The 20,906-nt window shown below is 44.4% G+C and overlaps 1 protein-coding gene across 3 annotated transcripts in view; it reads left to right on the top strand.

Moving 5' to 3' along the window:
- Window positions 1-20,283, top strand: part of FER1L6 (fer-1 like family member 6) — a 126,025-nt gene extending 105,742 nt beyond the window's left edge. For all 3 annotated transcript variants that reach the window (XM_070392045.1, XM_070392044.1, XM_070392046.1), the window contains 9 exons: window positions 3,706-3,876; window positions 6,347-6,507; window positions 8,364-8,506; window positions 9,599-9,687; window positions 10,125-10,223; window positions 12,617-12,858; window positions 14,185-14,348; window positions 18,054-18,154; window positions 19,451-20,283. In XM_070392045.1, the coding sequence (XP_070248146.1) occupies window positions 3,706-3,876; window positions 6,347-6,507; window positions 8,364-8,506; window positions 9,599-9,687; window positions 10,125-10,223; window positions 12,617-12,858; window positions 14,185-14,348; window positions 18,054-18,154; window positions 19,451-19,634 (1,354 nt within the window). In that variant the 3' untranslated portion in view covers window positions 19,635-20,283. The remainder of the gene's footprint in view (window positions 1-3,705; window positions 3,877-6,346; window positions 6,508-8,363; window positions 8,507-9,598; window positions 9,688-10,124; window positions 10,224-12,616; window positions 12,859-14,184; window positions 14,349-18,053; window positions 18,155-19,450) is intronic.
- The last annotated feature ends 623 nt before the right edge of the window (window positions 20,284-20,906 follow it).

The following is a 20,906-nucleotide window of genomic DNA, read 5'->3' as shown; positions in this document are numbered from 1 at the left end:
CGAGTGGAGAAGGGGCCACACCTTTGGTCTTGTCTCCTGCCAAAGGGATTTTCCCATAGTATCATTTTGCAGCTCATTTGAGGTGACCCCCAAAGTAAAAAGGTTGAACTGTGTCCCCCTCCGTGCTTTGTTTTCCTGCAAAGTGTGTTGCATGTGTGCATGTTGGGTGAACCGGGCTTTCCCCCGTTCACAGAAACCCCACCACCCCCATTTGTCTGCTAACGGGTGTGCCGCACATTCGTGTTCCCTGCTGGAGCTGGTGCACCTGATTGCTGTTAACTTTGGCGTCAGGCAGATGCGGGTTTCATTCTGCCACATACAGGCTGTGTAACTCTATGCAGGTGGCTTAACCTCTCTGATCCTGGTTTTCCTCATCTGTAAAGCAACAACAGTAACTTGATTCTCAGGCATCTTTAGGACAGTGGTTCTCAACCTTCTGGCCCTTTAAATACCTTTCCTCATGTTGTGACCCAACCATAAAATTATTTTCGTTGCTACTTCATAACTGTAATGTTGCTACCGTTATGAATCGTCATGTAAATATCTGATATGCAGGATGGTCTTAGGCGACCCCTGTGAAAGGGTCGTTCGACTGCCAAAGGGGTCGCGACCCACAGGTTGAGAACCGCTGCTTTAGGAGATTAAATGCATAGAATCTCACCGTAGTCTATGCTAGCCCATAAGAGGTACTCAAAACACATACCTTTCCTCTCTCTCTCTCTTAATAATCATTTTAGCAACAGATATATGTTAAGTGTATTTAATTTCCTGGTTTCCTGAGTAACAGGAGTGTGGAGTGAAATCTCCATCAGCCTTATTTAAATTCACTTCCACATTTGCGATCTCTTCGGACCCTCTGACATTTGATGAGCGCCAAACCCTTACACTTTCCTGCTCCCGAGGAAATGAAATAAATGATTGTGCCTGCTCAGGTTTAGGAGATGATTACAACGATGCCGGGGAAACGCACCCTCGCTTCCCTGATCCAGAGGTGACCTTTATCATTATCTGCCGTTTATGTAACCGGCACTTCATTTTGCCAAGTGCTTTGCAGTTACTTTTTATTTGCCGCTCTCACCACAGCGCCCTGAATTAGACTGGCTGTATTACGCCCGCTGACGGCTGTGGTAAACAGGAGAAGGGGGTGATGCAATATTCTCTCCCGCCTGGGCATTGCAGACTCTTCCAGAAGCCTCCACGTGTGGATGCTTTGTTGGAATGGTATTTAATGGTGACTCAGCGACAAAAGTTGCTGGCTCATTCCTGCAGTGTTCCAGCAGGGAGAGGGGCGGGCTCCTGGGCCTGACCTGGGTGGGGTCAGGAACTCCCTCTTTGGGACCTCATCACTGAATGAGGATGCCACAGGCTCCACCCGTGACCCCTGGCACCTCGCCTGCTTTTCCTTACGGCCTCTGACATGAATTGACATGTTTGGGTGTTGATTGGTTGTCTCTTATCTCCCCACTGGAATGTAAGCTCCACTGAGCAGGGACTCGGTCCCGCCTGTTCAACGCCACGTCCCCAGCACCCAGGACAGGGCATGGCACAGAGCACATGCCCAGTGAACACTAGTAGAAGGAATAAGTGAGTGAATGAATGGTGAACGAATGAATGAACAGATAGGTGGACAAACCTCCAGTCAGTTTCCGGTGGGATTTAATAGGGCCTGTCACTGTGCATCAGCCTGAGTGGCACCTGTCTGCAGACTTCGGTGGTTCCTTGTTTTCTTAGGCACCACAGTGCCTGGCACATAGTGGATGTGTAATTACTGTCCAGTGAACAGAGGAATTAGCAAGAGAATTAATAACTGAACAAAGAAACAGTGGAACATCGTGCTCTGAAGCTCAGAGGTACTGAATGTTTCAAAGGCTCAGTTTTTACCCAGTTCACGGTGCATTTCTCAAACCACCATTGGACCTAGAGATGGTGAGACGGCCCCAGTGAAGAGCCAGGAGAGGTTAATCTGTGAGCACACGGCTCAGGAGGTGGAACAGAGGCATGGAGTCGGCAAGGTTGCCAGGGGCAGTTAGCACTTAAGTCCTTTCCCGGTGGCAGCTAAGCTCAGACATGGGCAGCTGGAGGCTTCATTGTGAGATGCCTCCAGAATCAATTACTGTTTGGATTCCAGGGAGGCAGTACTATGTCTTTAGGTGGAAGATGCTAATTTCTTCCCCACAGCCTGCTCCGGCTGCCTTAGTCAGTTACAGTCCTGAAAGCTTGGAGCTGGCTGCCTTTTTCTCTGGCGGGGGGGGGGGGGGGGGGGGGGGGCAGTAATTGGCTCAGGCTGTCCTGTGATTGCAGTTCCTGCCACATCAGAGAGTGAGTCAGGGCCACGTGGATCTGAGCACGAGTTGGACAGCAGCCCAGACAGGCCCGTGGGCACGTGGGAAATAATGGTCCCTCATTCTCCCTTCCTCCCGCCTCCTCCCTGTCCCTTGCTCCCAGGCCACCCCACCTTGCCCCAAGAACAGTAGAGAAACATTGGTGTGTCTTGATTTGGTTTTCAGGAAGACATTTCCCTAAAATGCAGGGTTTAATTCTTAGCTTCTCTAATGCTCAGTCGCATGGATAATGCATTGTCCCAGGAAGTCCAACAGCAGGATGGACTCTAACACCTTGCACTGACGTGGCATCCAGGAAAGAGCCAGAACAAGGAGTCAGAAAACTGGCACTTCTATGAGTTGGGCCTGACTTATGCCCCTGGCCAAGTCACTCGTGTTCTCTGGATTGTAACGTCCTCATCTATAAAGTGAAGGGATTGGATATGGTGACCCCTGAGGTCCCTGGCAGCTCAAGGAAACGCTGCTGCCTACTCTGTGCAGGGGCATGCAGGCTGCAACCGTGCAGAGATGAGGACGGCGGGTCTCTGTTCTCGGGGCTCAGACTCTGTAGAGACGGCATTCCAGCCCTGCCATCCTAGTCTTTAGGGCAGTGGTTCTCAACCTTGGCTGCACATTAGAATCACCTGGGAATCTTTTTAAAATCCTGATTTCTGGGCCTCATCCTCCGGAAATTCTGTTTCTTTGTTATGGGGTGGGGCCACAACATTAGTAACAAAGAAACAGAATTTCCGGAGGATGAGGCCCAGAAATCAGGATTTTAAAAAGATTCCCAGGTGATTCTAATGTGCAGCCAAGGTTGAGAACCACTGCTTTAGGGTTTGTCCATCTTGTATAGGGCTCTCATTTCAAATAAGCTCAGCTGTACTCCCAGATGGAGCAAAAGTGGGCGGGAACGGGAATGGCAATCTATTGGGCGCCAGTTCAATGCCTAGAAGTAAAATGTGCGCTTTGTAAAAACAGCATTTAACCACCTCGCTGTCTTATAAAGAAGATGTTTATCCCCATTTACACATAAGGAGCCTAAGCAGGATGAAGAAACTTTCCCATGTTTTACAGTCAGGAAGGTACTGATTCAAAACCAAGGCTGGAAATCAGTTTGAGACCAAACCCAAGGATTTTCCTCTCCATCTAGCTGCCCCCTAGTTAAAGACGGAAACGGATGGCCCATGAATGCGGGGATTAATGGCTACTGAAAAGTGACAACAAAACTGGAAATTGTTGTGTCTTAGTGAAAAATTAAACCACATAAATATCTCCTGAGTGTTTAGTGCGTTCATGCGGACTGCAGGCTCGCTAAATGCGAAGCTGGGAAATGTCCCCTGTCGCCAAATGTTGACTCCCAAAGCCTCTGCTTGGACCGCAGGTCGTTTGAGATCCAGGCCACGTTCCCAAAGGAATCCCTGCTCTCCGTCCTGATCTACGACCATGACATGATCGGGACAGATGACCTCATTGGCGAGACCAGGATCGACCTGGAGAACCGCTTTTACAGCAAACACCGCGCCATCTGCGGCCTGCAGAGCCAGTATGAGATGTAAGTGCTTTCCCCGCAGACACTGCTGGCCTCCCGAGGTCCCGAGGCTGTGGGCTCAGATCGCCTGCTCCGGGAACGCCAGCCAAGGCTCAGCTTCAGCAATGAGCTCCCCGTCAGCAGGACGGGATTGAGGAAAATGCTGGCTGCCCTGGAGGGGGGTTGGGTAGGGGAGGCAGCGCTGATGTAGGGCCCAGGGAAGGTCCTTCAGGAGCCAGGAGCTGAGTTGCATGTGTTCACTCAGTCAGCTGGGCCTGGTGGGCAGAGTTCCATGAAGGGGAGTGATGCCAGAAGAATGATTATTATAACACAAATGCCAACACCCCAGTTAATGATAACTAACACCTATCACATACCAAGCACTTTCCATAGAGTATTTCAGTCAATTCTCTCAAAACCCAGTGAGCCGTTATCCCCAACTTAAAAATGGAGCAAGTATGGGCCCAGCTCTCACTCTTTAGAAAGATTTTGAATTCTGCTTAATTTGAAAGTATAGACTACCAGCTTTATTTTTAAAAAAAATGTAGCTGATATCTTAAAGAAAAAATTAGAATCTTACAATTACAAATTTCAGCTAAAGACGTTCATTAGATTTTTATGAATATAAAAATATTTTTATTTTTTTACAAATATTTTTATGAATATAAAATAATATGTTCATTGTAGAAAATTTAGGAAATACAGAAAGTACAAAATAATGCTCAAATTATTCCATCCAGAGATAACTTATGTAAAGAAATTTTATGTATTTCCTTTTAGTGTTTTTTTCTATGCTATTTCCCCCCAATGTTAGATTTATACTCTCTGTAAAGTTTTATAAATCACTTGTCTCACTAAGCCTTATATCATAAGCATCCTATAATATCATTTAACATCCTTCAACATAATTATTTTACTAACTCTGTGGTGTTCCATCATACGAATTTATTATAACATGATATGACCAGTTTGCCTTTGTGAACTTTAGGACATTTACATTTTTCTTCTTTATTCCATTAGAAATATTGCTGCTATAAGCATACAAAAGCCATTGCACACCCCTCTGACAATTCACTCGGTATTCATCTGTAGATATCGATTATTTTATTGAAATTAGTATAGACGTCCAAATGGCTCTGTAGGAGGGCTGTCCCCATTTAGATGCACATGAACAGAATCTGTGTGCTTGTTCCCTTCATGGCATGATCTCAGGCACGTGTCTACAGCTGGCCTCTCCTCTGAGCCCAGGAAGCCAGTTCAGTGTTTGCACCCCAGTGACTGTATAAGCCTCCGAGGTATTCTCATCACCCTCAAGTACAGGAGAGGGTACCATTCAGAACATGATTAGCTGAACTAACTCCTAAGTTGGGGCAGGAAGCCACAGGCCAGCGTGGTGCATCCTTTGTTCAGAAGAATTTCCAGACAGTGGAACTACCTATGAGCAAAATAGTTTAGTCAGCGAGCTTATAACCTTTGTTCACTAAAAAAGTTTTAGAATAAGACAAGAGCACCTGTGTCTGGGGAGGCCTGTGTGTGGCTCTGGCCTTGGTTTGGATGGTCACTCCAGGGCCCTCATATCTCTGGCAGGATGTAGGACAACGGCTTTGTAGCCATGTTTTGATTGATTTAAATGCTTAGACAAGTTAAGTTCTGATGAATCCTGGGTCTCAATGTGCAGAAAAATCCAAGCTCATCTTAGTCATGGCTCTTAGAGAGCAGTTCATTGCCAGTTAATAACTTTTAAACAAACAGCTCTTTTTAAGGGATGAAAGGGTTGGACAGATTTAGAAACTCAGCACAAGGAAAGTCACTGATTAGAGAAACAACACACATAGACTTTCTGCCTATGTCACGAGTCCACAGTATGATTTGGGGGAGTGGGGAGCAGAGGGGAGGAAAGAAGCAGAGAAACTGAAAGAATGAGCTAGGCTTTTCTCTAAGAATAAATAGCAGCCAAATGGCTACTCTGTTAGAAGCAGAACAAAAACAGCCTACAAAGAAATCCGTGGAGACAGCAGGTTGGTGATTGCCAAAAAGGGAGCGGGGAGGAACGAGGAGGAACTGCTTAATGGGCACAGGGTTCTTTTGGGGTGATGGAAATGTTTTGGAACTAGATAGAGATAGTGGATGCACAACATTGTGAATGTTCTAAATGCCACTGAATATGGTCAACCTTATAATGGTTAATTTTATGTTATATGAATCTCGCTTCAAATTTTTTAAGGTACATTTCTTTAAAAAAAAACAAACAGCTTACAAAAGATTTTTATGTCAAGCTATTCAGCAGTCCTGCTTTTCATACAAGCATCACATGCAGAGGTTTGGACCAGAAAAGAGAGAAAACAAAACAAAAACCGCTAGCCCAAGTGTATAGAATGGAAAGTCGAATCTGAAGGAAACCACGTGGATCTTAGGGGGCCCTTTGAATAGGGACATGGAGTGTGTCCTTCCGGGGGAAGCCGGGCCTCCCTCTCTGTCCTCCCTCACTTTGCAGAGAAGGATACAACGCCTGGAGAGACACGTCCAAACCCACAGAAATCCTCACCAAGCTCTGCAAGGACAACAAGCTGGATGGGCCCTACTTCCATCCCGGGAAAATACAGATCGGAAGCCAGGTCTTTTCTGGAAAAACAGTCTTCACTGAAGAGGACTCGGGTAATTTCCCCCAACGCAGCCCCTGACTTTGCTGTTTTGAAAAGCCGGCTTCTGGTGGTGTTGGTGGCCGGGGACAGTGGTCATCTATGGTAAAAGTGATGCATGCTCGTGGGAGAAAATGTGGAAAAGTAAAAAGGACAATGCAGATCACTTACAATCCCCAAAGCAGAGATAAGCATGTTGCATGCTGGTCCATTTCCTTACAGTTTGTGTGCATGTGTGTGTGCGTGCTATGTATCACATTTTTATAGAATTATAAATGTCATGTAGTTTTGTATCCTGTCTTTTCTGTTTCAAATAGATTGTGACAATTCTCCCTTGTGCTTTGAAATGATCACTGATATATTCATTTTTATGGTTTTGCCGTTTATTTACATTGTGTCCACTTTCTGCAGTGACACTTAATGCTACCATGCACTTCCTCATACCTACTTTTGCACATTTCTGATGTTTCTAGAGATCACATAAGTAGAATTCATGTGACAGAAGGTAGGCAATGACCTTAAAAAGAATGTTATATACAGTAAATCCTTGGACACAACCAAAATTACCCCCATAAATGTTATGCCAACAACTCTCTGATTTCAACACTAAAAGGGAGATTTTCCATAGGAATATCATGGCACCTACCAGGAAGGTCCCAGGGAGGTTTTCATAACCTTAGGATAAGAAGAAAGTCACCTTTACTTTAATGATACAGAACAATTCTTGTACTGTCACCCTTGTCTGTTTGGTGCATCTTCTAATGCCAAGAACCCAATTAAGGACATGCCACAGGATGTTTTGTCACTGCTGTGTTGATCCCACAAACTGATGTCAATATTTCTTTTTACCATGTTGTTCTGACCCCAGAAACTTCTTGAAGGTTCTTAAATGCAGAATTAATTAACATTTAGATAGTGTGTTTATGACATATTGATTAATTTATGTTGACGAATATTCTCTTTCACACTATGCTTTATTTAGTTTCTTGGTCAGTATCCTGTATTTCATGATTAAACAATTTTTTGCCCTCCAAAAATCTAAAATTATGTTCAAGATCGGTTCTTGATGGATTAAACTTCATGACAAAGATTTAGTCCATTCATTGCTTGTTTGTCCCTATCAACTTTTACTAATTGTAATTACTACTATTGGGAGATTTATTTTTGCCCCCCCCCCCCTTTTATGAAAAAAAAAGGCTCAATTTCCTATGTCAACTTTAGCCATTCTAGTCTTTGTCAAGAAGTTTTGATCCTTTCAACAATTGTTGCCATATAATGTTTGCAAATAATGTTTCTGCCAGTAGTTGTTATCATGAGTTACCTTCTTTGGTAAATGATAGATCAAAGAACCTTTTCTCCGAGCTGGAGATGGTAGGAGGGAAATCCCAAGCAATAACGAGAAAACACAGAGAACATCCATGAAATAGATTGTGCCCATTTCCCCACCTTGTTTTGGGTCATGCTGAGCCCCAGGCCCTCTCACACTGTGGTGTTAGCAAACAGCTTTGTATCTCCAAGAAACATATCCTCTCCAGAACCTTGAAGCCCAGCTAGTGATTTATAGACTCTGCAGAAATCTGATTCAAGGAGACCTATGTTCCAAGACCCCTGACTGTTCTCTAGGTCTTCTTATCAAACCATCTCATGTCTCATTCTCTAAACTTCCAATATCCTTCCCCTTCCTACCTCACTACCCCCACCTCTTTCCATTCTCTCTTTGTTCTTTTTCTCTTTTGCTGGCTTTTCTTGTGTCTCAATATTTTTAAAAAAAAAAACTTTAAGTGTGTTTAAAATGCATCTGACAGCCCATCACTGTCCCCATATAGGAACACACAACTGACAAATCTCTTTGTTTTTCTTTCTTCCACGCAGATGAGACGGTGGAGTCTTACGAGCACTTGGCCCTCAAAGTTTTACACTCTTGGAATGATATTCCAGAGGTTGGGTGTAGGCTGGTTCCTGAGCACATAGAAACCCGTCCGCTGTACCACAAGGATAAGCCAGGGATGGAGCAGGTAGTGGCCAAGACAGATCTGGCCCCCATACAAGTGTTCATCCCCAAGGAATGTGACTTTCCCCTAAGAGTTAATCTTGTGTGCCCTAGAATAATGGTTCCCAAAGAGGGACAATTGTGACACACACACTGCCCTGCTCTAGGACATTTAGCAATGTCTGGAAATATTTTTGGTTCCCTCAAGTGAGTGGAGATGCTACTGACATCTAGGGCGCAGAGGACAAGATCCTATTAAACATCCTACACTGCACAGGGCTGCTTCTCACAACAAAGAACCAATCATTCAGCCCAAAATGTCAGTAATGTCAAGGTCGAGAAACTCTGCCCTGGAGTCAGTGTTGGACTCGGAGCTTTTTCCTTTTTATGAATGAGCTGCCAAACTCATTTGGAAGAATTCTGACATTTGAGAAACTTCAAAACCCATTGGATATGTCCAAGCTCTTGCCGAAAGTTCTATCAGTAGGCACACAGCCCACTAGTTTTCCCAGAGAAGCAATAGATGGTGGCTTACCTTGAAGAACTAGTAAGAAGAAACCAGATGGGAAAAAAATAACTAGAAATCCAGGTTAGGGCTTAGAAGGGAAGAGAAGATAAATGTTATTAAGAGCCTTCTATGTACTAGGTCCCTTACATAAATGATCTCACATAATTGAGATGATCATAGAATTGTTTATCCAAACTGGCCATTTTGAGAGTGGAAGAGGACACTATTATATGAGCCCAACTGGTGCTTAGTGTTTAAGCATTGACCCATGAACTAGAAGATCAGGGTTCAATTCCCAGTCAGGGCACATGCCTGGGTTGTAGGCTCGATCCCCAATGGGGAGCGTGCAGGAGGCAGCCAATCAATGATTCTTATCGTTGATGTTTCTATCTTTCTCTCTCTCTCCCTTCCTCTCTGAAATTAATAAAAAAATATTTTTTAATAATGTCAGTTCTATCTTTGTCAACAAATATTCTAAACATGTATAAAGTGACTAAGCTGTATTTAATATCCATTTCTTGTAAAGAGATCTATTAAAACTGTGAATGATCAATTGCTCATGTGATGCCCCCGCCCCCCCAAAGCTAAAGGAGGTCTTTTCTTAATAAGGGCCGCCTGCAGATGTGGGTGGACATGTTTCCCAAAGACATGCCTCAGCCTGGACCTCCTGTTGACATTTCACCAAGGCAACCCAAAGGGTAAGTCAACTGCAGCCCCACCTTCGGGAGAGAGACCATTGTAGCAGACTGAATGATCATGGCATTTGAGCTGGTGTCTTATGAGTTACATTGATCAGTTGGCACCTGATAATTATATTTCACTTTCTTCCGGGCCAATAACAGCAGGGGGGTGTAGAGATTGGAGTGGTGGTCCCTGTTCTATGGTAGGGGCTATTACTGAGCTTCAACATTCTGAAAATTGTTGGTTAATGGAAGGAGGATCTTCTCAGAGAAATTCATGTCTTTGGTGATTCCATCTGGGACGCTTGGTTTTGACAGAGCCAAGACCTTAAGTGTTGATATTTTTGAACTTGGTAAAGTTGAAGAAACTTACAGACTCAAAGCAATAACAGAATCCCATAGATACCCACTAATTTTCATAGTTTTCAACCTAATGCTGCCTTCCCTTATTCCAGTTATGAATTGAGAGTAACCATCTGGAACACTGAAGATGTCATTTTAGAGGATGAGAATATCTTCACTGGACAAAAATCAAGTGATATTTATGTTAAAGGGTAAGGTCATTAACAAACTCCATCCTTCTTATTCTTCCCCTCCTCACGTCTTTAATTAATCCCTAAGCAAATCTATGCCTCAAGGAAGCTAATCCACCCACATCCCACAAAAGGCATTCATCTTACTCAGCTTGTTAAATAAGGGCACTTGCTTTGTCAAGTATTTGTCTTATTTGGTCACTTTGTTAAAAATTAGTATCTCATGAAAATATTTTTGTGAGGAAATCTTATATAAGCATCTCTTTAAGTTAAATATTGTATATACAGGCTTTTCTATTAACCCTTTGTGGTCCAATTTTATTTTTGGAATTCAGACAGTCTGGTCCAAATTAATTGACGGGATTGAATGTTGAAGTTATCTGTCTCACTAGACCTCAGCTCGGCTTTGGACCTGCTCCTAGCACCTGGTCTGTCGAGTCAGCCTCTACGTTGGACCGAAAAGGGTTAACATTTAAAATACATTTACATCTGAAGGAAGGAGAGAGATGTGATTCTATTGATGGAAGAGTAAGTGATAAGATTGTAAGACTAATACAAATGGTAAAACTTAAAACTTCCTGTTCGCTAGTTGTACTGATAAAAAAGATACTAACCTAGGACTCAGGGAAGTGAGGATTTTATGTCTCTCTTACACTTGGGCTATGACACAAGTGCCTTTGTAGGCTTCCTTTTAGCATCTAGTCAGGGAGAGAGATAAGGGAGTAAAGAATCAAAAGCAAAAATGACATAAACATGTATCCTCCTGAAAAAAAAACAACTCATCTCAGCCTCATCTGGGTATCTCTTTGTCTTCCCCAACCAGGAAGCCTTCTGTCTCATTGATGCCCCCATTTCTACTATGTCCTTAAATCTTGTCCCTATTACCCGACCTCCCAACCCCATACCCCAGCCGTGTAACTTTGCTGACTTACTATGACTGGTGAATGCTATTAGGCTTTTATTATATAGGACTAGACCTATTCAGTATAAATTTAAAATTACAGTAATACATATAGAAAACTTTTCTGTGAGATTAAACTTTAATTCATACAGACTTAATTTTAATTACACAAACATGTCTACATAAGTAAAAACAGGTAAACAAGTTGTCGTTTTTTTAACATATGCATTCGAAAAACCCATTTTATTAATATAACGGACTTTCAGCTTTAACAGACAACCCCTCGCCTGAATCAGTCCGTTATTTTGAGGTTTTTTCTGTATAGATAATATGGGGTACAAAAGCACTTACCATATTATCTCATATTACAGGCCTGGTGCACAGATTCATGCACCCGTGGGGTCCCTTGGCCTGGCCTGCGGGGATCTGGCTGAAACCAGCTCTCTGACATCCCCCAAGGGGTCCCAGATTGTGAGAGGGTTCAGGCCAAGCTGAGGGACCCCACCGGTGCGTGACTGGGGCGGGGGGAGGGACCGTGGGAGGGCTCCAGGGTGTGTCTGGCCTGTCTCGCCCAGTCCCGATCGGCCAGACCCCAGCAGCAAGCTAATCTACCAGTTGGAGTGTCTGCCCCTTGGTGGTCAGTGCACGTCATAGTGACTGGTCGAACGGTCGGACACTTAGCATATTAGGCTTTACTATATATATAAAAGCCTAATATGCAAAGTGTCCCCTCAGGAGTTTGACTGACTGGGAGTTCGATCACTCACTATGATGTGCACTGACCACCAGGGGGCGGTGCAGAATGAAGGAAGGCCCCGGCCAGTGACCGGCAGCCACTAAGGACCCTACCTGTGCATGAATTTTGTGCACTGGGCCTCTAGTATAGGATAATTCTCAGAACAACCCTATGAACTAGGTGCTGTCACTGCTTCCATTATCCAGATGCAAACCCAGGCACAGAGAGGTTAGAGGCTGTACAGTTAGTAAGTGCTAGAGCCAGGATTGGAGCCCAGGTGGGTGCAGGCAGCCCTGGTACCCTCCAGGCCACACTGATGCAGGCCTGCTGGGTTTTTGAGACCCACAACCAGAGAGAAGGTGGCTAGTCACAGCCCTGCAATCACAGGTCTAAATTAGGCCAGGTTTAGAGGCCTTGGTGTAGTAGGCAATCTTGTAACACCAGGTGCAGAGGTGGCACCCCTAACAAAGAGGGCTCCCAGGATAAAAGGAAACTGGTTCTACTTTCACATCTCCTGCATTTTCCTTCTTCATTGCATGGGACTTCCGGTCTGCTCATGAACAACTGAATGCTTCCCCAACACGGCTTAGAATGAGGGTCTGTCTCTGTTTCAGGCCCTTTAACCTCTTTTAGAATCAATGGAAGCTTCCATCTAAATCTAACAATATCATAATCTTAAAACTATGATCACTGACCACATTGAAACTAGTGAAATCACTCTCAATTGTACTGGTGCCTGAAGAATGTGTGTTTAATTCTTGTTCTGCCTTTATTCAGGTGGATAAAGGGTTTGGAAGATGACAAGCAGGAGACAGACGTGCATTACAACTCCCTGACCGGCGAGGGGAACTTCAACTGGCGCTTCCTGTTTCCGTTTCAGTATCTCCCAGCTGAGAAGCAAATGGTCATCACCAAGAGGGAGAACATCTTTTCCTTGGAGAAGATGGAGTGTAAGACGCCAGCTGTGCTGGTTCTCCAGGTCTGGGATTTTGAAAGGCTGTCCTCGGATGACTTTCTGGGTGAGCCAGTGGCTTCATCAGCTCGTGTGCATGTTAAGGGTTGTGTCCCAGGCTTGGGGGAGCTTGCTGTGATTTCACTGCAAGGGTCAGAATTTCAATGCTACTTATGATAGTAAAAAACTGGGAGCACTCCAAATAGCCCTTCATAGGGGATTGGCTGAATAAGTTATGGAGCTTTCATATGGTAGAAGATGCATATTCAAACAGATTTCAGTTGATCTTTGCTCTACCATGAAGGAGCTGTTAAATTTTGAGCTGACTTGTGGTTCATGCTGTGTCTCAGTTTGGCTCAGTTGTAAAAACGGGGTAGTAATATAGCATATCTCAGAGGGTGTTGGGAGCTGTATGTGTGTTACTATAATCTAAAAACTAAGCATAGTGCCTCATACATAGTAAGCTCTCAATAAGTGATAACCCTGCAGCCATTAAACATAACAAAGTATTTAATGAGTTGAATAGATGTGCAAGATGCATTGAGTGAAAAAAGAATGTAGGAAAAGTCCCCTTTCTGTAAAATATATGTGTATATAAAACATGTTTATATGTATATGAAAAAGTGGTAGAGACAGTCAAGGAGAAAGATGACAAAAGGATAAGGACTAATCCATAGAGAACGATGGACGTTTTTTCTTTTTGTTTTTTTGTTTTGCTTATGTGCATATTCTAAATATTCACAATTAACAAATATTAGTTTTGTACTAGGGAAAGGTTATTAGAGAGATATATAGTGCTGTCATGGCTCTAGTGCACGTGATCTTAGTCTGCCTTATATTCATTCATTGAAAATATCTTGTTGGGAGTCCACTACGGTCTTGGAGAGTAACTACAAAGACAGTAAGACTTAGTCCCTGACCTGGAGAGGTTTAGTGGACTCAAAGAGGGAGGTTTGGTGGGAGAAGGGGGTTCTCACAGGCTGATCTATGCCAAGGCAGGGGAAGGCCCAGAGATAGGCACCTGCTTCAGGCTACAGTCAGGGAGCAGAGATGCCCAGCAGCAATGACACCTGAAACTGAGGCCTGAAAGTTTCATATGGTAGCTCTGCCCCTGTCTCCTACCTGCTACCACATTATTAATGCTGTCAGGGCACCAAATATGTCTTGGCCACATTTGTATCCCCAATACCTGCTAGTGATCCAATGTGGTGCTGAATGAATGACTAGTGAGGGATGGATGGATGGGTCGGTGGATGATGGGTGATGGATGATGAATGAATGACTGGGTAGATGGAGGCAAGATGGATGAATGAATGAATGAATGAATGGGTGAACAAGAGTGGTGACTGATTTTAAAAGCTCTTCCATAACTGCTTTGGGCATCTCTTCACAGGCTCCCTGGAAATGAACCTCAACAGTTTCCCCCGGGCAGCCAAGTCTGCCAAAGCCTGTGATCTCAGCAAGTTTGAAAATGCGAGTGAGGACAGCAAGATCTCCATATTCCAGCAAAAGCGTGTGCGGGGCTGGTGGCCTTTTGCTAAAAGCAAAGAACTCACAGTAAGTGACAATGCAGGAGAAGGGCTGGGGCAGGGGAGGCAGGGAGCAGTAAGCCTTGTAAATGAGCAATTTGGCAAACTTCAAGTGAAGTGCCTTGCAGTGGGTGACACAGAGCCCTGCAGGGCAAAGGTTCTGCTGAGAAGCAAGAATTTTGAACACTTTGTAAATGCATTAGCCTTCCATATTTCGGCATTTTGATTTAATAACTATCTCTGTCAGGCTGGTTTTCTGTCCTTTTGGCTTGAACTTATGCCCCTGGTATTAGTTCCCCCCGCCACCCCAACATTTCTTGAAATTGTGCATCACGTCCTGACTGATGTGATTTTACATAAATACCTCATCCTCTCGCCCTTAAACACGAGTCTCCATTTAAAAAGTGATCCGTCCTTTGGAAACGTCCTCGAGAGAGTGGCCGCAGGGAGGGCCATTGACCCCGTCCCTGCACTGCCCCTTGGTGCTCCTGTGTGGCTCACGCATAGGCATTCAGACCTTTCACAGATACTGGGAAGAAAGTTTCTTCTGCCCTTTCCTACAGCCTCCACCAGGGAGGAGGGAGGCTTAGTCTCGGTGAAGTAGAGATCGGGTCTGGGCTGCATCTGTGGCCTCTTTTCTCGGCTGCTGACCTCCTCTTGGCGGGGGGCATGTTCTCCCCTCTGCTCCTGTGCCCAGTGCCAGAAGCACATCCAGGTCAGATCAGGACCCTTTTGGTAGCAGGTCTGGATAGAGAGCTATTTCCCCCTCCCCCTTCCCCCTCCCCACTCCTTTCCCCCTTCCCTCTCCCCCTCCTCCTCTCCCTCCCCCTTCCTCTGCTCTAGGGGCCCAGTGGATATGAGGCAAGGATGCCCTTTGAGCCTGACTGTGTGAATGTCAGCTGCCCGGTTTTCTGGGAGTTTTCCTCTTCCCTCCATGCTCAGTGTAACCCCCCTGATTGGTGGAATTGGATGAAGGGAATGAGGCTCATTCTTCTCCATCCTCCTAAGTACTTATTGAGGGTTTGCTACATGGCCACCCCTGGACTCAGTTCTGGCTTCACAGCTTAGCACATAGTAGGTCCTCGATCAATGAATTGATTGGTGAATGGATGAATTCAGAAACAAAGTTAGCCTGGCCTCTGCCCTCAACCAGCTCAGAGTCCAGAGAGAGGAACAGAGATATCAACAGCGCAGTCATGCACTAAATATTCGAAGTGTTCATCGCACTAAAGGAAGAGAGAGGAGGGAGGGATCTAATTCTCTCTGAGGGAGTTGAGGGGTCATGCAGGGCAGAACAAAGCATGATGAGAAGGTGACAATCGCCCAGCACCTGGATCCTGGTTTTTAAATGCCAATTTGTACTTAAAGAAACCAGGCATCTTTGGAGAAATGGCTGACTCCAGATCTAGGGCAGATGAAACACAGGATGTGTCTGGGACATCTCCTGGTGACAAACAGGACAGTTCGAACATCCAAAAGAATAACGACTATGCTTTGTGCAGATAGCTTTTGCTAAGTTTTTATGTATTTCCTTAATTTAGCGCTCCAGAGGTAGAACTCCTAGGTCTAGAGCAGTGGTCGGCAAACTGCGGCTCGCGAGCCACATGCGGCTCTTTGGCTCTTCCACAAAATACCAGCTTCTGCGCATGGGCCACGAAGTTTCAATCACACTGTACATGTGCGCCTGCACGTGGTATTTTGTAGAAGAGCCACACTCAAGGAGCCAAAGAGCCGCATGTGGCTTGCGAGCCGCAGTTTGCCAACCACTGGTCTAGAGTATGACAATCGAAGATAATGCACACACACTCACACGTACAAATGTGTATGCATTTACCTGTGCAGGTATGTATGTATGTATGTATGTATGTGTGTAACCCTCTTCCTAAAGGATTTTGCCAGCATATGTCCCCACCATGACGGTACGAGAATGCCTCCTCTCATGCCCGCCAGGGCTGTGTGTGAATGAGCAAGCACCATTGCTGAAGAAGGCACGTCCGACCTGAACACAGCCTCTTCTCAGCCTCCCCGGCATCACTCTCAGGCCTGGTGAAGCTGGAAGCCATAAATAACATGTGCAGAAACGACCAATCTAGTCTTTTCAGGACCTTTCCCTCCATCCAGAGGTGCCATTAAGTTAATAGTCTCTCAAAATGTCCTCCCCTCCCCCCCAGCTCTGATTAAAAATTACACTTGGGGGCTGTGATTAGCTTCAGACCTTCAGGTGCTGCTTGGTTGAGTGCTGATGACTGAACGCTCTGTGTGGAGAGATAGGGGATGAGGAGCGGCATTTATCAGAATAGGTCAGTAAGCACCTTGCCCTGCTGCCTGTGTGACACCAAGTTGCATGGTGCTAACTCGTGACCCTGCCTGGGGAAGAATTCACTTTATAATCTCCGCCTCGCTTTTCTTTACATTTTTATTTTCCTGGGGGGGTATGGGTCCTTAGAACATCTATGGGTGTTTTCTGTGTGGGCAGGATATGCTTCTCATTACATTATGTGTTTCCATGAAATAGTGTCACAGGTAATTTGTTGTTGTTGAGAGTATTACAGATATTTTCCCCTTAACCCCGCTCCCGTCCCACCCCCAGCCCTTCGCCGCACTGTTGTCTGTGTCCATGGGCTATGCATATGTTCATATAAATTTTTAATTTGGTTAATCTCTTCCCACCCTCCCCTGCCTTCCCTCTGAGATTCTGTAGTCTGTTCCATGTTTCTGGACCTATTTTGTTCATCAGTTTATTTTGTTCATTACATTCCACATACAAGAGAGATCATGTGATACTTGCTTTCTCTGACTGGCTTATTTTGCTTAGAATAATACTCTCCAGGTCCCTCCATGCTGTCTCCAAGGATAAGAGATCCTTCTCTTTTTACAGCTGCTTAGTATTCCACCGTGTAAATGTCCCGCAGCTGATGGGCACTGGGGCTGTTTCCTGGTCTTAGCTATTGTAAATAGTGCTGCTGTGAACAGAGGGTGCATATATTCTTTCTGATTGGTGTTTTGAGATTCTTAGACTATATTCCCAGAGATGGGGTCACTGGGTCAAACAGCAGTTCCATTTTTAATTTTTTGAGGACACTCCACACTGTTTTCCACAGTGGCTGCACCAGGCTGCCTTTCTACCAGTCGTAAATAAATGAATAAACAAGAAAGAAAGACTATTACCTTTTGCAGAGGCCTGTCTCGTTCTTTGATAATCCGAGACTTACATCACAAGTGGTAGAATAAAAGCATAATTATGAAACAATTAGTAGGGACAGTAATAACAATGAAGGATGATGGGAAAGCCACTCAGCAGGTATGGAGACACACCCACCTGTTTCCTCCATTGACAGAGAAGAAAGACAGCAGCAGATTTCAAAAGGTTCCAGCACTTAAGTAAGCAGCCCCCTTTCTAATTATTGTAACTTTCTTTAATTAATATTTCTTCAGAAATTAAATGATTACAAATTAAATAGCACATGTGACAGTATAAGTGTGTCTGTGTACTAGTACATGTGGGACTCACTCTTTTCACAAAACTCAACAGTAACATCATTTCAGGGCTTTTATTGTCCATCATAAAAATGGCTTCTCCCAGGACCAAAAAAGTAACAGTATTTCTCAAAATAATGCAGCAGAATAGTCAAAATGCTTCCTGGCAACCTCCCACATGATAACACTTTTCTGGAAGGCTGGGGGTGCCCCAGCAGGTCTTTGTGACTAGAAACCGAGTTTTGTCTTTGTGCAGGGGAAGGTGGAGGCTGAGTTCCACCTGGTTACTGCGGAGGAGGCTGAGAAAAACCCTGTCGGGAAAGCGCGGAAGGAGCCAGAGCCCCTGGCCAAGCCCAAGTGAGTGGGGTCGTGGGCGGGAGCATCCGAAATGGGAGCGGCCCTTTGCAGTCCCTGTCACAGAGGATGGGCCATTTCTAGAGGACCCTCTGGGCAAACTGAGAAGCCAGGAGGCAGCCAGTAGGTGCCTCCAATCTACATAGCTTTTCGTTTCTATTGAAAAATATTCTAACGTCAATACAGAGGCAAACAGAAAAGGCTTGTTTCTGTAATACTACCACAAAAGCTTTTCTAGGAGAATTTCATAATATTCTTTACTCTTTTTTTTATGTGAATGTCACATGAATTTTTTTCTACTCATTCTCTGATCATGCATACAAAATTGTCTTAATGTTTCATGCACGCTTTGCTGAAAAGTTCTGCTTTGTTTCCACAGTTGTCATAATTGGGATTTTTAATGGTTATGGAATATTCCTTAATGGCCATAATTGAATTGGTTACCACCCCATAATTGAATATCTCGTTTATATCTACCTTTTTTCATTATTATAATATGAAAATGTTTCCCCTTTATGAATTATTAAAGTAAATTCCCAGAAGTAGAATTACTAGAAGAGTTACTCTATTCAATTTAATCCATGGTTATATATCAATTAAAAAGTAAATATATACAGATATGAAATATGGATACAAAATACTCTTTCAAATTGTATTTGTGCTATCCCTCCCCAGGCTGCAAGTGTCTCAAGATAAGTGGTCCCTTCTCTTATATATATCATAGTGTTAGAAACTTATTTATAGATTAATTCAAAATTATTTATTGAGTTCCTACAGTGTGTACCTACTATGAATAACACTGAAGAAATATAAGACATAATCTCTGGCTTCCAGGAGCCTTTAATCTGTGTAGGGAGAACACACAGACTCATAAAATAGTTATCAGAGTGTAGATGACAAATATGCTAAGTTCAAAGGGGGCTAAGTCTAGTGAGAAGTGATAGGTAAGGTAGGAATTAGAAATGAGGGGGGTCATTATGGGCTGGGGTGATCAAGGTGGGCTTCATGGAAGAGGTGGGGCTTGAGCTGGTCAGGGTTGGTCAGATGGAGGGCACTCAGACCTCTGTCTGGGTTCTAACTAGACTCCTGCCCTCCTCTAGGCCAAACTATAAATGATGAGGAATCATTACTACCCCAAATGCTAGATTGCTTCTGCTTTAAGGCAACACAGTCTTCTTCTCCTGTTGTCAGGCTTCTCCTTGTGGAGAAGTGGAGTCTGAAATTCTCCCCGAGGTCTAGAGAGTCCTACATGAGGACAATATGGCCCCCTTCCCTAATTTTCTCTCGCTTCTCTCTCAGCCGCCCAGACACCTCCTTCTCCTGGTTTGTGAGCCCCTTCAAGTGCCTGTACCACCTCATCTGGAAGAATTACAAGAAGTACATCATCATAGCTTTCATTCTGATCATCCTCATCATCTTCCTGGTCCTCTTCATCTACACCTTGCCAGGCGCCATCAGCCGAAAGATTGTTGTGGGCTCCTAGAGGATCATGGAGGACCCGGGCCCTCCCTTTCTATGAATCTTCTCTTCTTCCTCACCTGTAAATACAGAAGAAAGGGTGCTCTGTGCAGGCACTGTGCTGGTTGCTAATGGGATGAACACAAGCGGCCTCAGAACCAGTCACTATGTCTAGGGACATAGCAGCTCTTCCTTTTTTAAAAAAAATAGATTTTGTTGATTTTTTACAGAGAGGAAGGGAGAGGGATACAGAGCTAGAAACATCGATGAGAGAGACATATTGATCAGCTGCCTCCTGCACACCCACTACTGGGGATGTGCCCACAACCAAGGTACATGCCCTTGACCGGAATCGAACCTGGGACCTTTCAGTCCACAGGCTGGCACTCTATCCACTGAGCCAAACCGGTTAGGGCCAGATCAGCCCTTCTTGGAGGAGATGGGAAAGGAGCAGTCCCTCCTCACCCTGACCCCTGCCACCACCTTTCACACATAAGCTTTAAGTCATGTTTTCAGCCATGGGAAGCATGAAATAATCAACGGTGACCTCAGATTGATTTAGGTGAATGTTTTCTTTATGTAACTGGTTTTATTCTGAAAAGTTTAATTCTGTGTCTGAGATTTTATTGGAAGTACTTTCTTTCAAATAAAAATTTTATGGCAAATAAACTGAACACATTTTAGCAACTACTAGATATTCAGCCTGTCCCATAGATCTTAAGCTTGTTTAATCCTTACAGTTTACAAAACACATTTACTTATTCAGGCTGCAAAACTAGCTTGGAGAAAAAATCATACAAATCACCTAGAATATTTCATGGTTAAAATTCCCTTCTAGAGGTGAGATGAGGCTGGTTTTCCATTAAAGTCAACACTTGCAAAGCTTGTGATTGGCGGTGGTAGTGAGTTCTGGAAAAATCCATTTGGATTTATGTTCTATGGCAATTTCCAAGTGGGAATTTTGTGTATGAAAAGTAATTTTGAGTATGTGTGTAGAGGCAGGGGCAGAGCCCCAAGTATCATGAGAATTCTCTTCAGCCAGGTACATAGCCCACCAGACACGACCCATAGATCATGATCCGAATGACCACCGTTGGCGCTATTCAACACTTAGTCTTACCACCATCTGTGGTAGGGTCTGTCAGACTCCCAGGCAGAGATGAATTTCAAAAGCAGTCTTAGAAACAACAGCCTAGCACTGGTCAGGTGGGTCCGGTTTTTCTTGAAAGTGAACCTTGGCTCTTCAAAGTAACCCAGTCTGGATCTGCTGCCCCACCTGAAGGAGGGAGTGAAAGTG

Source organism: Myotis yumanensis, unplaced genomic scaffold (assembly GCF_028538775.1).
Source record: "Myotis yumanensis isolate MYYU_CA2020_CCGP unplaced genomic scaffold, mMyoYum1.0.hap1 SCAF_15, whole genome shotgun sequence".
In the NCBI taxonomy this organism is placed as follows: domain Eukaryota; kingdom Metazoa; phylum Chordata; class Mammalia; order Chiroptera; family Vespertilionidae; genus Myotis; species Myotis yumanensis.
The sequence above is the reverse complement of the archived record's forward strand: the minus strand, read 5'-3'. Positions and strand labels throughout refer to the sequence as shown.